The sequence below is a fragment of the Phasianus colchicus genome, chromosome 14 (genome assembly GCF_987193195.1).
Source record: "Phasianus colchicus chromosome 14, bPhaCol1.hap1.1, whole genome shotgun sequence".
NCBI classification, from domain to species: Eukaryota; Metazoa; Chordata; class Aves; order Galliformes; family Phasianidae; genus Phasianus; species Phasianus colchicus.
This window is the reverse complement of record NC_143449.1, coordinates 16,925,240-16,944,434: the sequence shown is the minus strand read 5'-3', so window position 1 is coordinate 16,944,434 and position 19,195 is coordinate 16,925,240. Positions and strand designations below refer to the sequence as shown.

The 19,195-nt window shown below is 44.5% G+C and overlaps 1 protein-coding gene across 4 annotated transcripts in view; it reads left to right on the top strand.

The window, feature by feature from the left end:
* DOCK11 (dedicator of cytokinesis 11) overlaps positions 1-19,195 on the top strand; it is a 69,514-nt gene that overhangs the window by 13,265 nt on the left and 37,054 nt on the right. For 3 of the 4 annotated variants that reach the window (XM_031594204.2, XM_031594203.2, XM_090150382.1), the window contains exons 2-22: positions 1,536-1,652; positions 1,878-1,967; positions 2,618-2,700; positions 3,175-3,244; positions 5,233-5,328; positions 7,129-7,263; positions 8,149-8,326; positions 8,795-8,874; positions 9,152-9,235; positions 11,253-11,393; positions 13,029-13,238; positions 13,528-13,650; positions 13,984-14,066; positions 14,802-14,924; positions 15,096-15,172; positions 16,167-16,351; positions 16,430-16,495; positions 16,673-16,765; positions 17,168-17,291; positions 17,858-17,979; positions 18,347-18,433. In XM_031594204.2, the coding sequence (XP_031450064.2) occupies positions 1,536-1,652; positions 1,878-1,967; positions 2,618-2,700; positions 3,175-3,244; positions 5,233-5,328; positions 7,129-7,263; positions 8,149-8,326; positions 8,795-8,874; positions 9,152-9,235; positions 11,253-11,393; positions 13,029-13,238; positions 13,528-13,650; positions 13,984-14,066; positions 14,802-14,924; positions 15,096-15,172; positions 16,167-16,351; positions 16,430-16,495; positions 16,673-16,765; positions 17,168-17,291; positions 17,858-17,979; positions 18,347-18,433 (2,367 nt within the window). The remainder of the gene's footprint in view (positions 1-1,535; positions 1,653-1,877; positions 1,968-2,617; positions 2,701-3,174; positions 3,245-5,232; positions 5,329-7,128; positions 7,264-8,148; positions 8,327-8,794; positions 8,875-9,151; positions 9,236-11,252; positions 11,394-13,028; positions 13,239-13,527; positions 13,651-13,983; positions 14,067-14,801; positions 14,925-15,095; positions 15,173-16,166; positions 16,352-16,429; positions 16,496-16,672; positions 16,766-17,167; positions 17,292-17,857; positions 17,980-18,346; positions 18,434-19,195) is intronic. The other variant, XM_031594205.2, reaches the window with a different exon arrangement.

The window sequence follows — 19,195 nt, the reverse complement described above, 5'->3', positions numbered from 1 at the left end:
TGAGGAAAAGTTTTCCAAAGAGCGATTAAGAGGGAACTGTTTCAACTGAGCAAATCCTTGCTGGATTCCTGCAAGCATGGAAAATAGGCATTTTGAATGCGAGAATGCCTGGGGCAGGAGGTGTACTTTCCCCAGACAAAAGTAAGACATTCTCTGTGGACAGCCAGAAGCAGGGCAAAGCAGCTGCCCCTGAGACATCACTGATGTTGGTAATACAGGTTAGATTGCACACAGGCTCCATGCTGTCCTCCCTCAGCGAGCAGCTGGGATGTCATCCTGCTGCTGGGATGCAGTCCTGAGAAATACAGTCTGAGAGGTACCTCCTTGCATTTCTGAAGTGTTTTGGGGAAAATATTTCATCTTGTATTTCATTGCGCGTATCACAAGCTTGCCAGGTATGCGCCTGGAATGGAGGAACAGCCAGGGAGCTATGGGAACAGTTCATCCAAGTGAAAATATTCCGTTAAGTTTGCTGATGGTTAAGGAGATTCTGACATTCCTTTTCTAAGAGTGGACAGCCCCACCTGCAAGGGCATGCTCTCCCATGGGTACCTGCCAGCCTGGCATCACGTTACAACCATCTGTAGCATAGCCAGGCACCAGCAGACTTTTAGCTGGAATTCAAACAGAGATAAAATTGGAAATTCCTTCCTCTTTTATTGTAACTATTCATGTGCATGTGCTGTCATGTGTTTGCTTGCAGTGTACAAAGTAACTTTCTCAACTGCAGTGCCTGATTTGTACTTACAAATGCTGATGTCTAGGGCTGGAGAGCTGAGATGGTGTTTTCCTGCTTTGGAAGTTGCTTTTGTGTTTTTTTTTTTAAGCTCTGTTTTCTGGACTTGTAGCATGAACAGAAGTAATACAAAAGAAAACGTGCTGGCATTCTCTTAATAGTTTTTAATGATGACTCCAGGGATTTTGGAGAAGTTCCTCTTGCTGCCCAGAAATGTAAATAAGAGCAAAGCCAAGCTCTAGAGTTTTCCAGCCATGAATATGGTTTATGCAGAGGGCTTTCCTGCATTTCCAGAGGGATCTTCCTTCCATGGAGAGGATCCCTGTGCTGGACTTGCAGGCAGCTTGTTCCCATCCTGCCAGCAGCACCTTTCTAAAGGCACTCATCAGCTCATCTAGTGAAACCAGCTTCATGCTGGTGCAGGAGCCTGTGCTGCTGCTGAGCTCTGCTCATATTGGAGGAAGCTGGAGCTTGCAGCTGTTAAAGCTGCACCCTGTGGAAGAGGATTTCTTGCTCCATTAAGAAATTAGAGACTATGCCTAGGCAAGAGCAGTGCAGCACTTGCTTTCTTCCCATAGTTTGTAACCAGGCCTGAATAATTTAACCCCTTGTTTCCATCACTGCAAAGCCTGCATGCCAGTGCTTCCTTGCATCGTGCATGCATCCAATTGTTGAGTTAATGGGCAATCCATTGGTAACGTGGTTTGAAGACATCTGACTAAATTATGTACAAGATGCTAGTTATTGGTTATTTTTTATATATATACGTAATTGTTACTCTCTTCTATTTTTCCTACAGGAAAAAACCAAAGTGGTTGAACCCTTGGACTATGAGAACGTGATCCTCCAACGCAAAGTTCAGATCTACAGCGATCCCCTCCGGGACCTGCTGATATTTCCGATCGAAGATGTGTCTGTAAGTTTATGCTGGCTGTTTTTTCTCTTTGAGGCTCATTCATCTCCAGTCCTGCTTACCTTGGAAAATTTCCACTCTTGGCCGCGTGTTGATTTTGGCTGTGTTACTGACACATAAAAGTGAAAAGGCCCCCTGGTGATTTGGGCCCACTGCGTTTACTCAAAACAAGCATCAAACCCTGGAGACCCAGTTTGCAACGAAACCATTTTCCCCTTTTCCCTGCAGCTCTCAGTCATCAGTCGGCAGAGAAGGACTGTCCAGTCTACAGTGCCAGAAGATGCTCTCAAGAAAGCTCAGAGCCTCTTTGTCAAAGAGGTAGGGGCAAAAGTCCACGCAGTTCCTGCCCACAGCACCTTCTCCCTTAGGCAAGATGTTCAGCTGCTGGTCTGCAAGTTGCAGATTGTTTTTTTCCTGCATGGGAAGAGCTGATTGCTGGCAGGGTGTTTGCACTTGCTAGTTCCCACTTGTGCCTCTTATGCTTTGCTTCTTCCCATCAGCTTTTGTACTCAGACAATGTGTGTGGCTTGAGCTGCAAGGTGCAGGTGTGCAGCTTCCTTCACTGCATTCTGAGTGCTGCAGGTTTGTTCTGCAAAATGCTGCTCTCTAGGACCATTCCCCTTCAAGGGCAGTGGAAATAAATGCAAAGTGATGGTCAGCATTGAATGAGAGGCACTGCAGTTCCGAGGGCAGGAAATCTTTCTTGGGAAGCAATCCCCTCCCAGATCACTTCTCCTTTTTTAAAGTCTTGGAGCTCTGTAAATTGAAAGTCAGTAGCTGTGTCTAGCCAGATGCTGTGTGATTTCTGTCTCCATACTGAGAAGTTTCCTATGAAGTTCTGTGTGGCAGCACAAAATAAGTGAAGCAACCCTGCTTACCTCACCCCGCAGCCTGTAAACTTTTGGACTTGTGCATGGTTTTGTTCTGCTTGCTGTAACTCTCAAAGAGCTCTATTGTTTTCCTTCCAGTGCATTAAAACCTACAGCTCCGACTGGCACGTGGTAAACTACAAATATGAGGAATACTCAGGAGACTTTCGGATGTTGCCATGGTAAGTGTCACACTCCCTTGGAATACTAATGTGTGGTCACAGGGCCGTAGTTTGATCAGGCTTAGGAGAAATAGTCAAAGTAGGTCTGTTCTGAAGAGCCTGCAGAGAAGTGAGGCAGCAATGGAGCAACAGCATTGATCAAATCATATTAAAATTTGCGAATAATCTTGCAGCCTGATCTGGCTTCTCTTTTAGTGAGATGGAAGGCAGATGGGCCTGCTGTATCCCTGTGCTGCATAAATGCAAGTCAGCAAAAACTCTGAAGAGACAAACTGCTAAAACGGAAAGCTAGTTATGTGGTCTTTACACTTAGCTTCCACAAGGTGTGCTCAGAAGTTGGCTGTCCCCAGTTGTAAGGGGTGGAGGTCTCCTAGCATCTTCTGCAGAACTTGCTGGTGTAACTGGCATGGGATAGCTGGTGTAGAGGATCTGTGTTCCCCAGTCTTTGACAATTCAAATGTGTTGTGATTTCAGCAAATCCTTCAGGCCAGACAAGATTCCAAGCCACGTGTTTGAAATCGATGAAGACTTTGAAAAAGATGAGGTAAGGAGAAAATGTTTTATATATTCCACTCTAAGATCTGTTAAAAGGCTGATTTCACAAGGCAAAGTCAGAATTCACTTCCCAGCAGTGGTTTTCTGGGGAGGTGCTTCATACTAGAGATACGGGGCCAAAACTGAAACATTGATCTAATTGAAAGTGGGACAAGATAATCTGCCAGAGCCAAGAGTCTCCTAAATTAGGTGGAGGATGAGCCATCAAGTTTTCTGTGGCTTTTCCACTTGATTCAATGTGACAATGAAAGAGGAAAAAAAAAAAAAAAAAGAAGAAGCCAACTGACAAACTAAGTAAAATTCTTCATGGCCATAATTTAAAGCAGACAGTTTGGTTTCCAGCCGCATGATACACATAGATACAACTTTATCAGGGTCCTCTTCTTCAAAAGGTTTGTGCTCTGCCTCATAATCTGTGTATAATCTGTATATCACATTTTCTGCAGAAGGAGGGTAGCGCTTTCCTGTGTGAAGTTTAATTCACACGCTTGGCATTAAGAATTCTTAGATTACAGTGTAAGGAGTTTAGTCCAGCTGTTTCAGATCTGCATGGCACTGGGATGCTGCTGAGGAGCAGACTTAGGAACAGGGAAGTTTCTTTCTTGCAGTGCTGTAGTTCTGGAGAGTTACTTCAGCGTGCTTTTAGTAATTGTTTTGTATGTCCCAGCACACTTCTTGTCTGGAATGAGATAGCTTTTTCCTAGATGGAAATGTATTGTCAAATCTAGCTTTGATTTTTTGGCTGTATTGGTAGTACGTTACTCACTTGATCCATTACCTCCTTAATAGTATTTACTTTTGGCTGGAAACAGAGCTGTGTGGTGTCTTATCAGCATGCCTCTGAAAAAAGTAAAGAGACAAAGATATGCTATCCAAATGTGGTGGAGAGCTTGCTTTCTTCTGATCAGTGTCCCAAATACACAAACAAATGCAGTTACCATTGTTGGTACTGGAAGAGTATTCCAAGTACCTTGGCAGATATTTGGGCATTTATGTCTTTTGGCTTGGCCGTATCTAAAGGCTTCTGTTATAGTTTCCTGACAGAACATTTACATGAGGATATGCAATGGAAATTCATGTAAAAGAATTCTCTTGATTCTCTGGATGAAAAAAAAGTAAAAACGTTATGAAGGAAAAGCTGTGGGTTGTTTTACCCAGGGAAATAAAACATTAGAAACTTTTTTTAATTGGAAGTCTGGCAAGAAAAGAGTTGAAAAGCTGCTGTTTCGGATGCAGGAGATGATATAAAGCAGTGCCTTGATAGCTCATTGGCAAGTAGTCCAGGTTCACCTCTGCTGCTGAGTCACTGGAAGGCACAGGGCAAGTTTCTTTCATCTCGTTTCCCACTGTCCCTAGTGGAGGTCATTGCCAGGTATGGGTGGAGGGCTGCTCTCCCTTTCCGGGAGCACAAGGCAGGACCAAAGGTAGAAATCCCAGCCGATGTGCCAAGAACAGTGCAGCTGGGTCACTTGAAACTTTCTGATTTGATAAATGCGAAACAAGTCAGTCGCATTTCAGCTGTTTGGCTTTGATGTTTTTTTGCCTCAATTTAAAATGGAAAGTTGATTTATGAAAAAGGAAATGATGAAATGAATCTGAAGTGCTGCATTTTGCAACTGTCCTAAGACACCATGTAGAAAATGTCCAACTTCCCCAGCTTTTTGAAATACTGCATAAGGACCAATATGCATTTCCTCATTGCAAAACCCCTGTGCAGCTCTGTCAGCATAGATGTATTTTTTCCTTTGAAAGGTGACCCACGCTAGCTTGTTACTTTGTTGGAAAGAGATGACTCTGAATTTTCTTGGTATAACACTGTACATGTTAAGTGTGCATTCTACACTGTGGGGTTAACTACGTCGCTGTGGTTAACTGGATTGCTTTCTAGTGCAGACATACCCTTGTGTCCCAGGGGTATTTTACATGGGAGGCACTTAAGCTGACCTGCTCTTTTTCTGTTCTTTTGCTCTCTTTCAGGATTCCTCATCTCTGTGCTCCCAGAAGGGTGGTGTGATAAAGCAAGGCTGGTTGCACAAAGCAAATGTCAACAGCACAATCACTGTTACCATGAGGGTGAGACTTATCCCGTGTTAGGTTAATTGTGAACAAGACACAGCCTCTTTTAAGTTCAAATCCCATCTCTAAAGGCAGTGGGAGTGCAGGGATGGTTTCAGGTTTGGGTGTGTCCACCCCTCTTGTAGGGCATCTCAAGATGGGTTGGAAAATGCAGTCTGGAAACAGCTTTTGATCCTTCCCTTCCCAGAATTTAAGCCCAGTGCACTTCAAATCACAGCAGGCAAGCTGAGCACGAAGGCAAAGTGTGCTCAAGTAAACCAAGATTGTTTTCACAATGAGCAGCAGAGGCTAGGAAGAGGAAGGTAATTTAAATAACAAACAGCTGCCCTGCAAAGAATACTCTCTAAATTGATAGTTTCCTTACTGGTAGGAAATATGTACAGAGAGCAGCTTTAAATTGAAATGACAAGCCTTTGCTCTAAAAGCAGGGATGATGTCACTGAGGAGACAGAGCACTACTGACCTCGAAGCAACAGCTGCCTTGTCTCTTGTTCTCCTTTGCACACAATCTGGCTTGACATTGCTTAGGTTTTGCAGTGGAAATTTTTAATAGATCCACCACAGGTTTTTGCCATGGCAAGAAGCCTGTCCAATGTTCCACCATGCAGCTGCCTTCCTACAACACAGAGAGAATACTGTGTAGTTATCCTCAGCTGTGCAGCTGAGGGATGGCTGCAGTGAGGTCCTTTGCTTTGTTGGTAATTACAGTCTCTGCAGCAAGCTATTTATCTAAGTGATGCCAGAGGATACAATTCAGAGGGGTTAGGCACAGTGTTCCCTTCCAGTTCCATGCAAGTGAGCAAGTGGTTTTATTGTACATGTGATTGTATCAGCAGTGATGGGGGCACAGAATGACTGGTAGTCTCCCATCTGGGGGTGAAAAATGTTCTTTTGTAGCTATTCCATGTATTCGGAACAGTGGGAACACTTAGAGCTTTGCAGTGCTGCTTCACCCTGGGATGCTTCGTGGTTCTGCTAAGAATGATATCCAGCCACTGTGAGATGCAGCCTGTGCCTCACACACCTGCCAGCATATGGTGCTGTCTTAATTGCTGCCAAAATGCTCTCCTGAATTATAGTCCAGTGCCTATGGGCTGACAAGTATGAAGGAAGGTGTTCTGAGAGAAAGCTGGAGAGTGTGCTGGCTAATTAATTAATTCAGTCTTCGTAACAATAACTCAAACATACAAATACCTCTCTCAAACTTACTGCATTTGAGGTGAGAACTGAACACGCTAAGCCAAAGCCAGTTCGTGAAAACAGATGTGTTAGAAAAAATGGCAACACAAAACCACAGTAAATGAAACCACGAGCACTTGCATGGATTGCAGTGTTCTTTGGCTTGCATTTGAGGGCTAGGAATTTCCACATGTCTGTTACAAAGTCTTCTAGAGACTTACTTTGTAATTCTTTATCAAAACAAACAAACAAACAAAAAAAAAAACCCTCTAGAAATATGTGCTGGAGAGCAGGATGAATCTGTTGCACTGATCTAGATTTGCCATGTGCACAAACTGAGGCTGGAGCCAGCTGAGAGAGGAGCTAGAAGCCCTGGGGCTTTGCTTTAGATGGACAAACTCATAATAACAACAGAGACATTAAAATTAAAGCAGATGACAAAATCTCTCATTACAAAACCAAGTCATTCTCAGAGGGGTGCATCTACAACACTCAAGGGTCATCAGTGCTTCTTGTTAACAATATTTTCTCAATAGCAGGAGGGCAGAAACTGAGACTGTTGCTTGTGATATCCAGCAGAGTGAGTACTTCCATGAGTGAGATGTTTTACTTTTGCAGGTATTCAAGAGGAGATATTTTTACCTGTCACAACTCACAGATGGCTCCTACATTCTTAATTCATACAAAGATGAGAAAATTTCAAAAGAATCCAAAGGCTGTATTTTCCTGGATGCTTGTAATGATGTTGTCCAGGTAGGTGTGCCTGTACTTGAGCTTATGCTTTGCAAGCTCAGAGATGGAAATGTTCACTCTGTGACATTGAGAGGTGAAAGAAAGGACTTACCAACTAACCCAAATGTGCAGCCCTTCAGGTGTACCATTCCCAAAGTGCTTGTAAGGTTTTAGAAGAAAGTATTTTTACTAGGCTTCAACTTGGGTTGAAAGCCAAGTGTAGCAGCGCATCACTGCTGTGCCTTCTGCTGTTCCTGTCAGAGCTGAAGCTCCAAGCACCAAGTGTGGCAGAGCCAGTACAGGGCAGCTTGAATTACTTTGGCTGTTTGCTTCAGCACAGATGAGTCAGAGCTGTGCATTTCCATTTATCTTTCTGAATACAGCTAACGCAGAAGCGAAGATGCCTTGGTGGGGTACAGGATGTACTGCCCAAGTTGCATCAGATTTGCCTGGGTTTCTCACTGGGAAATGCTGTTTAAAGACAGAGATCAGAAAATTATATTGAACCACTTTCCTCTAAGATAGAGTCCTCTGAATGTGCCACATTACTTACTGTGCTGGGCAAATCCAGCTCCTGTCTTCTCTGGGTAAATATTAAAGGTCTAATGATATAAGGGAGCCTGCTGCTGTTCCTCAGTGCAATGTTTGTGGTTCATTCTGGCTTAATTCCACTCTCAGAGTAACTGGCAGCTATGGAGCTATATTGCACATGATTACAACCATACAGCCCTCTGTGATTACTGCAGCAGAGGTACCAAGGAGGGTCCCTGTATGGTGAGGTGATTCTTCTCCCTGTCATAGTATTTCAGTTCAGGTTGCTTTTTCAGAGAGGAGCTTTGCAGAAAGTCCTGTGCTGATTTACTGAGGGAGGTGTAACACAAAACTTGCCCTTTCTTCTTTGTTCAGTGTCCCAAAATGCGCCGCTATGCATTTGAACTCAAGACAATAGATAAGTACAGCCACTACCTTGCAGCTGAAACAGAGCAGGAGATGGAAGAGTGGCTGGTGACTCTGAGAAAGATCATTCAGAGCAATAGTGAGAGTTCGGTGCAAGAGAAGAAAGATACTGTGGAAGCTGCACAAGGTCAGTTTATAAATCAGTACCTGCCTTTACTTGTCTCTAGCAGGAAGCAAGCAGGGTGCCTGCAGAAGCATCCATTTTTCTTTCTGGATTAATTGCAAGTATTGTGGCTGACAAAGGATGTTATGCCAAATGGCTTAGTGTAATGCAGACAATATTCTGAAGGATAAAAGGGAGAGAAACATGACCCTTCCTCTGGATGGGAAATCCGTGGCTACGTTTCAAGACCCCTGGAAAGTTGGATCTGGGCTGAAGTTCTGCTTTGGAAAAACCTAGCAGGCTGTTAATAGTACATTCTGCTATTAGTAATGTATGGAAAAATCTTACATCCAAGTGGAAAAGTCTCCATAGATTATCCATAAACTATTTTTGTGCTATTGTAAGCAAATATTGCAGGATGCTTTCTGGCAGAGGAAAATAGAATGGTGCTCCTGCAGTTGTTTTGAACATCTGCTTTTCGTGTCCTTGCAGATGATGAATCAAGCACGCAGGGAAAATCAGAAAACATCCTGGAAAGCCTGGAGAGAAGCATGCATCCAGAGCTGATGAAGGTATTGTTTTTGCAGGGGTCGCTCTCCCAGCCCAATCTATAGCTCTGTCCACCACTTCTATCTCCTGCATGATCCAGAGTGCAGCTGCCTACTTCTGCCTGCTTTCTCAGTTAGCAGAGTCACTTTGCCTTACTCTGAGTGGTGTTGGTGGATGCAGCTGGGAAGCCTTGCACCGTCACAAAGGATACCTGAAAAATATTTATTTTATTTTGCTCCCATTCTTTCATTGAATGGATGTGAGGCCGGGCAGTAATATCAATGCTTTTCTTTGTCCTAGTATGGAAGAGAAACAGATCAGCTGAACAAACTGAGCAGAAATGATGGAAGACAAAACCTCTTTTCTTTTGACCCAGAAGTCCAGGTAAACATTCCCCTGTTGGCAAATGTGAGGTTTTGCTCCCTTGGCATCGTGCCTCCTCTATTTCCTTAAACAACCACAGCATTTGCCTGTAGATACAGCAGGTTTTTTGGCAGGTTGGAGAATAGGAGTTCAGCCTACGTCCCTGTCAATGAGGTCTGAACAAATCAATGCTAACCTGATAGCTCAAATAAAAGGAGCATTTGCAGTAGCCCCCCACGTGGCCTCCCTCTAGCTTTTCTGGTTTCTGTGATGCATCTTGTTTCTGCATCTCAAACTCATCTTTTGGGCCTTTGGGAGAGTTTCACAGTGGGGCAGAAGCAGCAGAAGTGGGATTGCAAGGAGAGCTGCAGTGCTGCATGGGCTCAGCACATCTGGAGGAACGAACAGTGACACTAGAGGTGAACTGCAGAGTTTTCACACGTGGGGAGATACAAGCAGAAGAAACTCCACACACTGTTCTAATGCCCAAAGTAGGGGATTGGACACTTTGGTTTGTTTTCTGCTCAGTTTTGACCTCTCTGCTAAGCTCTCTGCCAAGACCCAGCTGTGGGATTTCAGTGGAATGAGCTGCAATTGTTAACACAATTGCAGAGAATTGTTCCAAGTCCTTTCTTAGTTTCTGGTTCCCTTTCTGGAACGTTTGCTGCTTGTTCACACCTGTGAAGAAAAACATCCTGGTTTAACAAGGAAGTGTAATTAGGCTTTAAAAAGTTTAATTGTACTAAATGAACTTTTTTCCTGGCACCTCTTTAAAGTATTTGACAGATAGTCCTGAGGCATCCAGGAGAGATTTAGGTGTGTTTTTTTCTGTTTGTTTTTTTGTTTTGTTTTTTAAAGGGAAGCTTGAAGAAGTTTCCTATTACTTAATCAAATAATACAAATGAAAATATCATTCAGTGCAGCACAGAACTTTTTTTTTTTTTAATTTTGGCTAGATTTTCTGCCCTCCCTATGTACACAGAGCTCTACATCATGGTGTGGGTCATTCAGATCTGCTCTTAGACTGGACATCCAAAATCACCTCCCCAGTCAGTGCAGTGTGTACGTGCTTGTGTGCCTGCTGCTAAGGAAACTGGGAGAAGGAACATAAACCTGCAGTGTACTTTCCTCATAGAAGGAAAATGGAGAAAACAGTGGGAAGAGTTTTTCAGAATCAGATGAACAATTGCACCCTGTTTTGCACAAATTACTTGATTTGAGATCCGTGTCTCACTTTTGCAAGCAAGTTCTGCAGAATTTGAGGGAGAAAAAGCAAATAGAACCGTGCCAGATTGTCACTGAGAGATGTGCTGATGTTTAGGGGGGTTGGTATCTGTGTCCCTGGTGCCCAGGACAGTGGGAGTGGTGAAGGTTATGAGTCTTTCCCTGGCTGATGGTATTTTGGTCACATATGTGCCTGCTCTCTGAGAAGGGTGGGCACTGAGGAACTAACTAGCCATGGGTGTGCTGGTTTAGGAAGGATGTGATTATAACCAAAGCTGTTTGGATTTCCCAGCCAGCTCTGCGGGCAGCCCTTGTTGTTGCTAACCTTACCACTTATTGCCGTGCGTCTAGAAATGCCTTCAGTTCAAGATGTTCATGATCCCAAAAGCATGTGCCTTCTCTCTATTTCAGGCACAGGGACCATCTCTTAAACTAGTCAAATCTTCAAAGTGGAAGATACTTTTCTGAGGGTAACGATGGCTTATATTCTGCTTTCTTCCCCAAGCTCTAAATGGTGTTTTGGGAAGATCCCCAGGGTTACAGCAAAGCAGGAAGGAACTGAAGTCATTCTGAGGTTTAGTTTTCTGTGCTCTACAAACCAGATTGCTAAAAATTGATACATCCCCATGAATTCATGTCTTGAACACATTTGTGTAACATCACAAAATGGCACTCATCTGTGAACGTCTCGTACTTTTTGCACCACTTAAACAAAAATGGTCAAGATTGTACTGGCTGTAATGTGACCCCTTAACATTATTTGGAGGTATGTTTTCTTTTTTAATGAGACCAGATTTGTTTGTTTGCTGTCTAGAGGCTCGACTTCTCAGGGATGGAGCCGGACGTGAAGCCATTCGAGGAGAAGAGCAGCAGGCGCTTTGTGGTCTGCTGCCAAGATTTGTCCCTCAACCTCCTCGCTCAGCTCAGCGACCAGTCAGAGGGAGGACCCACCAACGTAAGGAGAGCTCTGGCATTTCCTGCTTTGTCTACTGGCAACAAAAACCTATGGCAGGTTGATCTGGATGGATAAAGGAGTCCCATTCTGCCATGAGCTATAGTGGGGACTGGGCAGGTGCTGTCTGCTGGCCCAGGGTCTTTGCAGGGTTTGCCTGCCTCAGTATTCTGGTGTTCCAGAATATGTCTTGGGATGGAGTTGCCCTAACATACCTTGGCCTGCCAGGAACTGGGAATACTAGGAAGCCAGAGGTTCAGATGCACAGGGAACAGGGAGTGTGTTTGCAATATTCTGGATCCCCATGAAAGTCCTGTTGGTAAATGATTAAGCTCCATCTCTAAGCCACCCACTGCTGTGTTTTATTTCATTTCCTCTAATGGCAAGGGATTTCCCTGTTCTGAAATCTCCTGCCTCCCAGACCAACAGTATTCACAGCCACTTTATTGTATGCATTTGTTATTGTGCCAAAGCTGTGCCTTAGCCTAAAAAGCTTTTCCTTGTATCTTAACCTGCAGCTCAGAAAATTGTAGCTAGCAATTATATCTCTCCTCTCTCTTTGGTCTGCCAGACTTGAATAAACCACTCTCCTCCAGGCTTTTCTCCCAAGACATTCTTCCCATTACCATGTCCTGCATTGGAGTCAGCCCTTGACACAAGGGTGCCCAGATGGCATTGCAGGGCTGGGAGGCAGCAGCACCAGCTGACCAGTCTGTGCTGATGGTATCACGGTCCTGGTGCGATCAGCCAGCACACCAAACTTGTTCTTCAGTCGCTCCCAGCAGATGAATGCATTACTGATAACAGATTGATATTATTTGATTGATATTATCAGCCCAGTGCTGGACCTAATCAGCATGTTTTTAGTATGGAGGTAATTTTAGTATTGAAGCCTCCAACTTCTGCTGTAACATCTCGGATGTGCTACAGCCTCTCTTCAAGCCTTCACTTTTATCTTTATGTGGACAACACCTTCTGGGATCATTAAACTAAAAACACATGGAATTGTTGGCACTTGCATTGTGCTGTCAAGGTCAATAGCTACAAAACAAACTGAGCTTGGTGCAAGACAGCCTTCTGCTGTAGAGCAGCTCCCCAGATGCAGATTTTGCACGTAGAATTCCCAGCCTTGTGCTAGCTCTCCTGGCTGGGAGGTGGTTTGCACCTACTTTGCTTCTGTGCCCCCATGTGTAGCAGCAAGGGAACGCTCTCAGTGTCTGCAGATGGGCCATCCGGGGCTGATGGACTTCAGGCAATAAGAGGGGTTCTCCAGGATGTGTTCATAAACATTCTTAAGTTGCTTTCTGTCCCATTACCAGGGTTAAACAGCTCTGAGTAATTTGGATCATTTTTTCTCCAAACTTGTAGTTTATCATTTATAGAAAAGCCTTTCTATTTTTTTCATGAAAGCCTTTTTTAAAATCGATTAGATCAAAACATAAGATAATGAAGAGGAAAAGTAGACTTATGAATGTATAAAGCAAATAAGCATGAACTGTAAGAATCTGGGAAAATTCTAATAGACAAAACTAATGGAACAAACAGATGCAGGAGGGCATGGCTGGTGGGGAAGGCAATGCATGTGAATAACCTTGAGTTGGTACCACGCACTTTTTGACACACAGATTCCATCTGCAGGTTGAGCCCTTTTTCCTCAGCTTGGCGTTGTTTGACCTGAAAAACAACTGCAAGATTTCTGCAGACTTCCACGTGGACCTGAACCCTCCGTCTGTTCGTGACATGCTGCTGGATACATCAGCTTCTAAGGCAGAGGATGTGAAGGGGCGTTCGCCAGGCGAGAGCCTCGTGCATGGGATCCCTGAGTCCTGCCTGCGCTACATAAAACGGGTGAAGAACTGACTTTGTCCTCTCATTCTGTGTCTCTGTGAGGCTGTAGCTGTTCAGTAGCTTCACGTTTTGGTCAGTCTCAGCCTGATTGCTACTGTGGGTTCATAGGCACCAGCTAGAATTCTTCAGGAGCTGACCATTCTCAAGCCTTGATAGCTCCCATGGCCCATCCATGGCAGCTGCCAGAACAGAGTCTGTGTCCCCTCTGGGAGAGGACAATCAGGGCCAAACCCAGTGCTACAAGTAGGGTATCCCACTTGCTGACAGTCTCCCATTTTGTCTGTTGTAGGGTGTTTTCTCTGTGACCGATCCACATGCGGAGATCTTCCTGGTGGCCCGTGTGGAAAAGGTGCTGCAGGGCAGCATCACACACTGTGCAGAACCATACATGAAAAACTCGGACCCAGGGAAGGTGAGATGGGGCTGTGAGGGGATCTGCTTAGTGATACTGCATGCTGCTGTGGGCAGCAGTGTGGTCTGTAACGTGGGATGTTTCTGCTGCTCTGTAGCTGCTTTCTGGCAAAGTCTGATCTCCGTACATTCTGCTGCCTGTGCTGTAATAAATGTGTGAAGTGACAGGGATTTTCTATCAGCTCCTCAGGCCATGCTATGCTGTGTGTATGCAGCACTGTGCATTGTGAAATACAGAGCATCTCCTCCCTGGAGAACACAGCCCTCTCTTTTCTTTTCCCAGTGCAGCATGGAAGCAGTGGCACATGCTCACCTTCTCTCTTGTGTTTTTCAGACAGCCCAGAAGGTCCATAAGGTGGCCAAACAGGTGTGCAGCCGTCTGGGACAGTACCGGATGCCCTTTGGCTGGGCTGCCAGGTTAGTGGCTTTGGACCGTGCTTTTCCTGGGTTGGGAGCTGCTGCTGTCAGTGATTTGGGACAGCATCAGGCTGATGTGGCTGAGTGGGCTGGGGGCCAAGCTGCTGAAGTCAGTGAGGCCGCATGGAAGCAACAGAGAGCAGAATCTGGCCCTGACTTCTCATGCAGAACATGGATTGGCCTGAAATACTCTCTCTAGAATTAGAAACAAAATATTAAATAGTAAACAGTGCTGGGAAGACTGTAACCTTCCTGCTGACCTGCAGCTACTGATTTCAAGGCAGAACATCCCTGTGGCTGGGTTACCCTGTCCTGTGCTACTGTGAGAACTGGTGCAGAAATTACCCCCTGGCACCATGCATTGCCAGGGAGAGGACAAAAACAGACACAATCAGCAGTTACACTTCTGTCTCTGGCTCTGCTTTAATTAATGTTCTTGGGAACAGCTGGAGATAGTGACTGTATTTCATTGCTGTTATTTCAGTGCTAACTCCCTTAAAACTCATGTCAGAAGAAGGCCCTACAGGCAAGTTCAGTTCTCTGCCACTGCCTCCAGTTGCTAAATTGCCATTTGGTGCTGACACCAGGGACAGCAATGACATGGGAACACCAAATGACTGTCATAGTGGACTGGGATTTGGTGGTGTGCAGCATACCGTGTGTATTCTGAAGCTTGATTTTCCTATGCCTGCATCTTTACCATCATTTAGGGAATGTGTCTCTTCTTTTCTGCAGACCGGTGTTCAGAGACTCCCAGGGCACTCTTGATGCTGAAGGAAAATTCTCGCCCTTGTACAAGCAAGACAGTGGCAAACTCTCGAATGAAGATATGCTGAAGCTATTAGCAGAGTATAAGAAGTAAGCGTGGTGCAAGGGCTGAACAGGCCTCTTAACATACATTTTTAAGCAGTAGGTGTAAGCATGAGATAACAATTTCTAAAATACTCAGGAGGTAACTAAAAGCCCTGCTGATGGGTTCAGCACTTGAATTTTCAAGATTCACCATCTCGTTCCTTTCTTCTAATGCAGACCAGAGAAGACAAAACTGCAGATCATTCCAGCCCAGTTAAATATTGTCATCAAGGACATCCCACTGGACTTCACAAGTAAGTATCTCAGATCTGAAAATAAATGCTGATGATGCTAGCCTCAGGAGTTAGTGCTTGTATGGGGAGCTTTTCTGTTTCATTAGCAAGAACACATTGGGGTTGAAATAAGAAATCAGTAATTCAACACAACCACTGACTTGTTTTTCTGATGGATTCTGTGGAGAGAGAGGTGGAGATGGATTCTGTGGAGAGACACCCTCGGGTGTCACATTCTGCTTGGATGTCACATCCTAAATCTAAAGGAAGCCACCTGTCTGCTTTTGCCATTATTATTACATTGAGCTCAGATAACATTTTTGATCCATAACATTACGTGTTCAGTGTCACATTACAGGATCATCCCATATCCTGTCATGGATTCTGTCATCTGCTTCCCCATCTAAAAGACTTTTTAGCAGGCTGCCCTTCTTCTCCTTTTCCTCCAACACCATGACTTGAGTTAAAAACTCTCTTGATGGAAGCAGAGGGTGGAAAAGTTCTAACACTGTGGGAATTGTGCACTTTGAGAAGTCAGTCTCAAGCTTTCATTTCAGAAATCCATCATCTTTGGTCATGTGGTATCTGCATGTTTTATAAAGCAGTAACAGGTCAGATTCCTAGAGTCTTAAGACAGAGGTGCTGAGCAGAGCAGCCGTCCCTGCCCAGACATGGGAAGGTCAAAAGGCCCTTTGATTTTCCCCAGAACTTCAGCAAAGTGACACTTCTGTAGTCCCCTCTGGCAAGAAGAGCACAGCCCTGTGGTTCCTGTGCCCCATCTTTTCTCAGTGTTGCCAGTGCAGCTGGGGATCTCAGATGTTACATGATTGAGAGAATTTGGCCCTAATTATTTTTATGGAGTGAACCATACCTTGCTGCCTGGTCATGCACGTGGGCCTCTGGAATGGAGAGAACTGAGTTCTTGGGAGCAATGGCAGTTTCAGACCTGCAAATTTCATGACACATGAGCTGTGCTTCCCATGTTTGTGGAGCTCATCCTTTCCTTCTCTTTTAGATTGTGTGACAGCTTCTTATATTCCTATAAAGCCTTTTGAGAAGAGCTGTGAAAACATTGCAGTTGAAGTGGAGGAGCTTGTCCCAGAAGTTGCAAAATACTGTTATCCCTTCACTGTCTACAAAAACCACCTGTATGTGTATCCCTTGCATCTGAAGTATGAGAACCAGAAGGTGTTTGCAAAGGTGAGTGACTCGGTGGGCTCTGGAGTGATGCTGCTGACCTGTGGATGTGGCTCATCCTCCTCTTTTCTTCTAATTCAGGCGAGGAACATTGCTGTCTGCATTGAGTTCAGGGATTCAGATGAAGCTGATGCCAGGCCATTAAAGGTGGGTACCTTTTATTTCTAGTGACCCGAGGCTGACATTTGTTTGCAGCTTTGTACCATATGCCAACCAGGCTGAGCAGAACAATAGGAAAACAGTTTCCATGCTCACTGTTTCCATTCGGTCATCTAATTTAGGGTGGCAGCAACCCTGAATCAAGCTTCTCATTTGTATTTCCAGTGTATCTATGGCAAACCTGGAGGCCAGCTCCTGACATCCAATGCATATGCAGCTGTGCTGCATCACAACCAGAGCCCAGAGTTCTATGACGAGGTAAAGCAAAATGATGGGAAATAAACTTTCCTGGTTGCTACAAAGCCAAGCAGCTTTTCAGGATACGTCTGTTTCCAGGGCTGGGGGAAATACAGGTTAAAAAACAAACATCATCTCTTTCCCCCTCTGTAGAAGAACCCAGCAGAGCCAGAGATTTTATCAATTTTTAATGCCAGTTTGTTTTCTGCTGTTTTTACTGTCACGCTTTGTGCACTCCAATCACACACCACCATTAATAAGTAATGTGCAAATGTGCTGAAAATGTTAGTTGGGATTTATTTAAGATGGTAGGAGTCTGTCTTGTATAACTACGTAAAATGTAACATTTGTGAAATAAAATAGAACTTAAAGTACTATTCCATGATTAAAAATACAGCCTTACCTATCATGGTATCATTTTAGATTAAAATTGAGCTTCCAATTCACCTCCATCAAAAGCATCATTTGCTTTTCACCTTCTATCATGTCAGCTGTGAAATTAATACAAAGGCAACATCGAAAAAACAGGACACCATTGAAACTCAAGGTATGTTCACTCCTTACATTACTTCTGCTGGAGCATAATATTTGACTACAACACTTTTCTATCTACATTTTCTTTTGTGGGAGCATCTTAAGACAAACCGTGGGTTTAAGCTGTGTATAGTGAAGCTCAAATTTTGCTGCTGGTTCCAAACATTCATGTATGAATGGGGAAATTGTCAGTCAAGTCACTATCACTTAGCACAAGATCAGGGTCTCAGGGGCCACCCCTGCCAACACTGGGCATGTGTAAAAGACTGAAGTCCTCCTGGTTGGGATGCTTCTCCTTTCAGCTGGTCTTTGGGCAACTAAAGGACCTTTGCCACTTTGCTCAAGACTTGCACATCATTTCTGCTCCTCAAACCCATTTCTGATCTCCATTGTGCTGAATTTTGTTCACTGAGTCAGCAGGTAAAATATGTTTTAGCAAGGTTGACACGATTGATCACTGTCTGGTAGGAGCTACAACTGTGAGTTGGATTTTTGTAGGGTGAGATACAGCTCTTTTTGGAGCTTGAACTAACTATATATCACTGTGTCTGCTAACTTTGTCATTGGTTTCCTCTGCAGTGGGATACGCTTGGGTCCCGTTGCTGAAGGATGGACGGATTGTCACCCTGGAAAGGCATTTGCCTGTTTCATCCAACCTTCCACCTGGCTACCTGGGTCTTGGGGACACAGAGTCACGAAAGGTAGGGAAGACATTAAAAATGGGCTTAAACATAAAGGGAAAAGAAAAGCTGAGCTTTTGCTGCCCCCGCACGTTCTGGGCTTGTGCTTGTGCATGGCTGGAATGATCGTCACAGCAGCGTAGCCCTCAAATCTGGTGTGTTTTGTGATAGGTTGGACTGGGCTATTGCACATGGTGCACAGCAGGAGAGTGGACATGTGTTCTGTGAGCATGTTCTCATGTGGTCAACTCTGCCCATGGCTGAGTCATGTCATTGGGGGTCTCCATTCCTCCACCTCAAGCTTACCTTCTGACTCCTTCTCTGCCTGCATACAACCACCTTCTTCCCACAGTCTGAAGCCAAGTGCATGAATGTTGTCTGTTCACAGCAGTCCAGCGTGGATGCAAAGTGGGTGGATGGAGCAAAGCCACTCTTTAAAGTCAGAATCCACTTGGACTCAACCGTTTACACCCAGGTAGGTTGAGCATGTTATCTGTGTAGACTTTTAACACAAAAGCAGAGGAAGCGTTTGCTGTATCTCTGCTGCTTCTCTGCTGTTTGCAGAGCAATGCTGTGATACTTCTCTAGCAGCAGGTCTGGAATTCATTGCTGGGGTTTTCTGCTTTGTCTGGGTGTAATGAGACAGCTGTATGAGTGAATGAGCACTGGGAGGTGCTGGTGTTATCTTGGCTGGTGGCTCTGTAACTGGCAGGACAAGGGAAACATTTGAGTAAATGAGCTGCTTCAACGGCATGGAAAGGAAAAGAACTGGTGGAGATGGAAGATTTCCCCCAAACATTAGACTGTTTTTTGATTGGCATACAAAAAAGAAGTTTTCTGACTACAGCAGAGACTTTTCACAAGAAAACCAGATTCCTCATTTCCCTTTGAAACCAGTTTAGGCTATTTAACCTAGTCCTTAAATGTTCTGCTGACTTTCAGTGGTGTTGGACTTCCCTAAGCTTCATGTGATGTGCAGCAAAAATTCCCAGCAGATGCTCCAGGGCATTGCCTGTCCACACTGTCCATAGGGAAATGCCCTTGGCAGGGCTTTTTGTCCTGTGCTGGATGTGATCAGCTGCATTTGCATTCACTGCAACTTGTTTTCAGCATAATCCAAACCTGTTTTAAAGTCTTACTGATTTTGTACAGCACATTATCTCCATTTCCCTTCAAAATACATCCCCAGATCCTTTTCAGGATTAAGTAACTCAGTAATTAACTTTAGCCTGGGAGG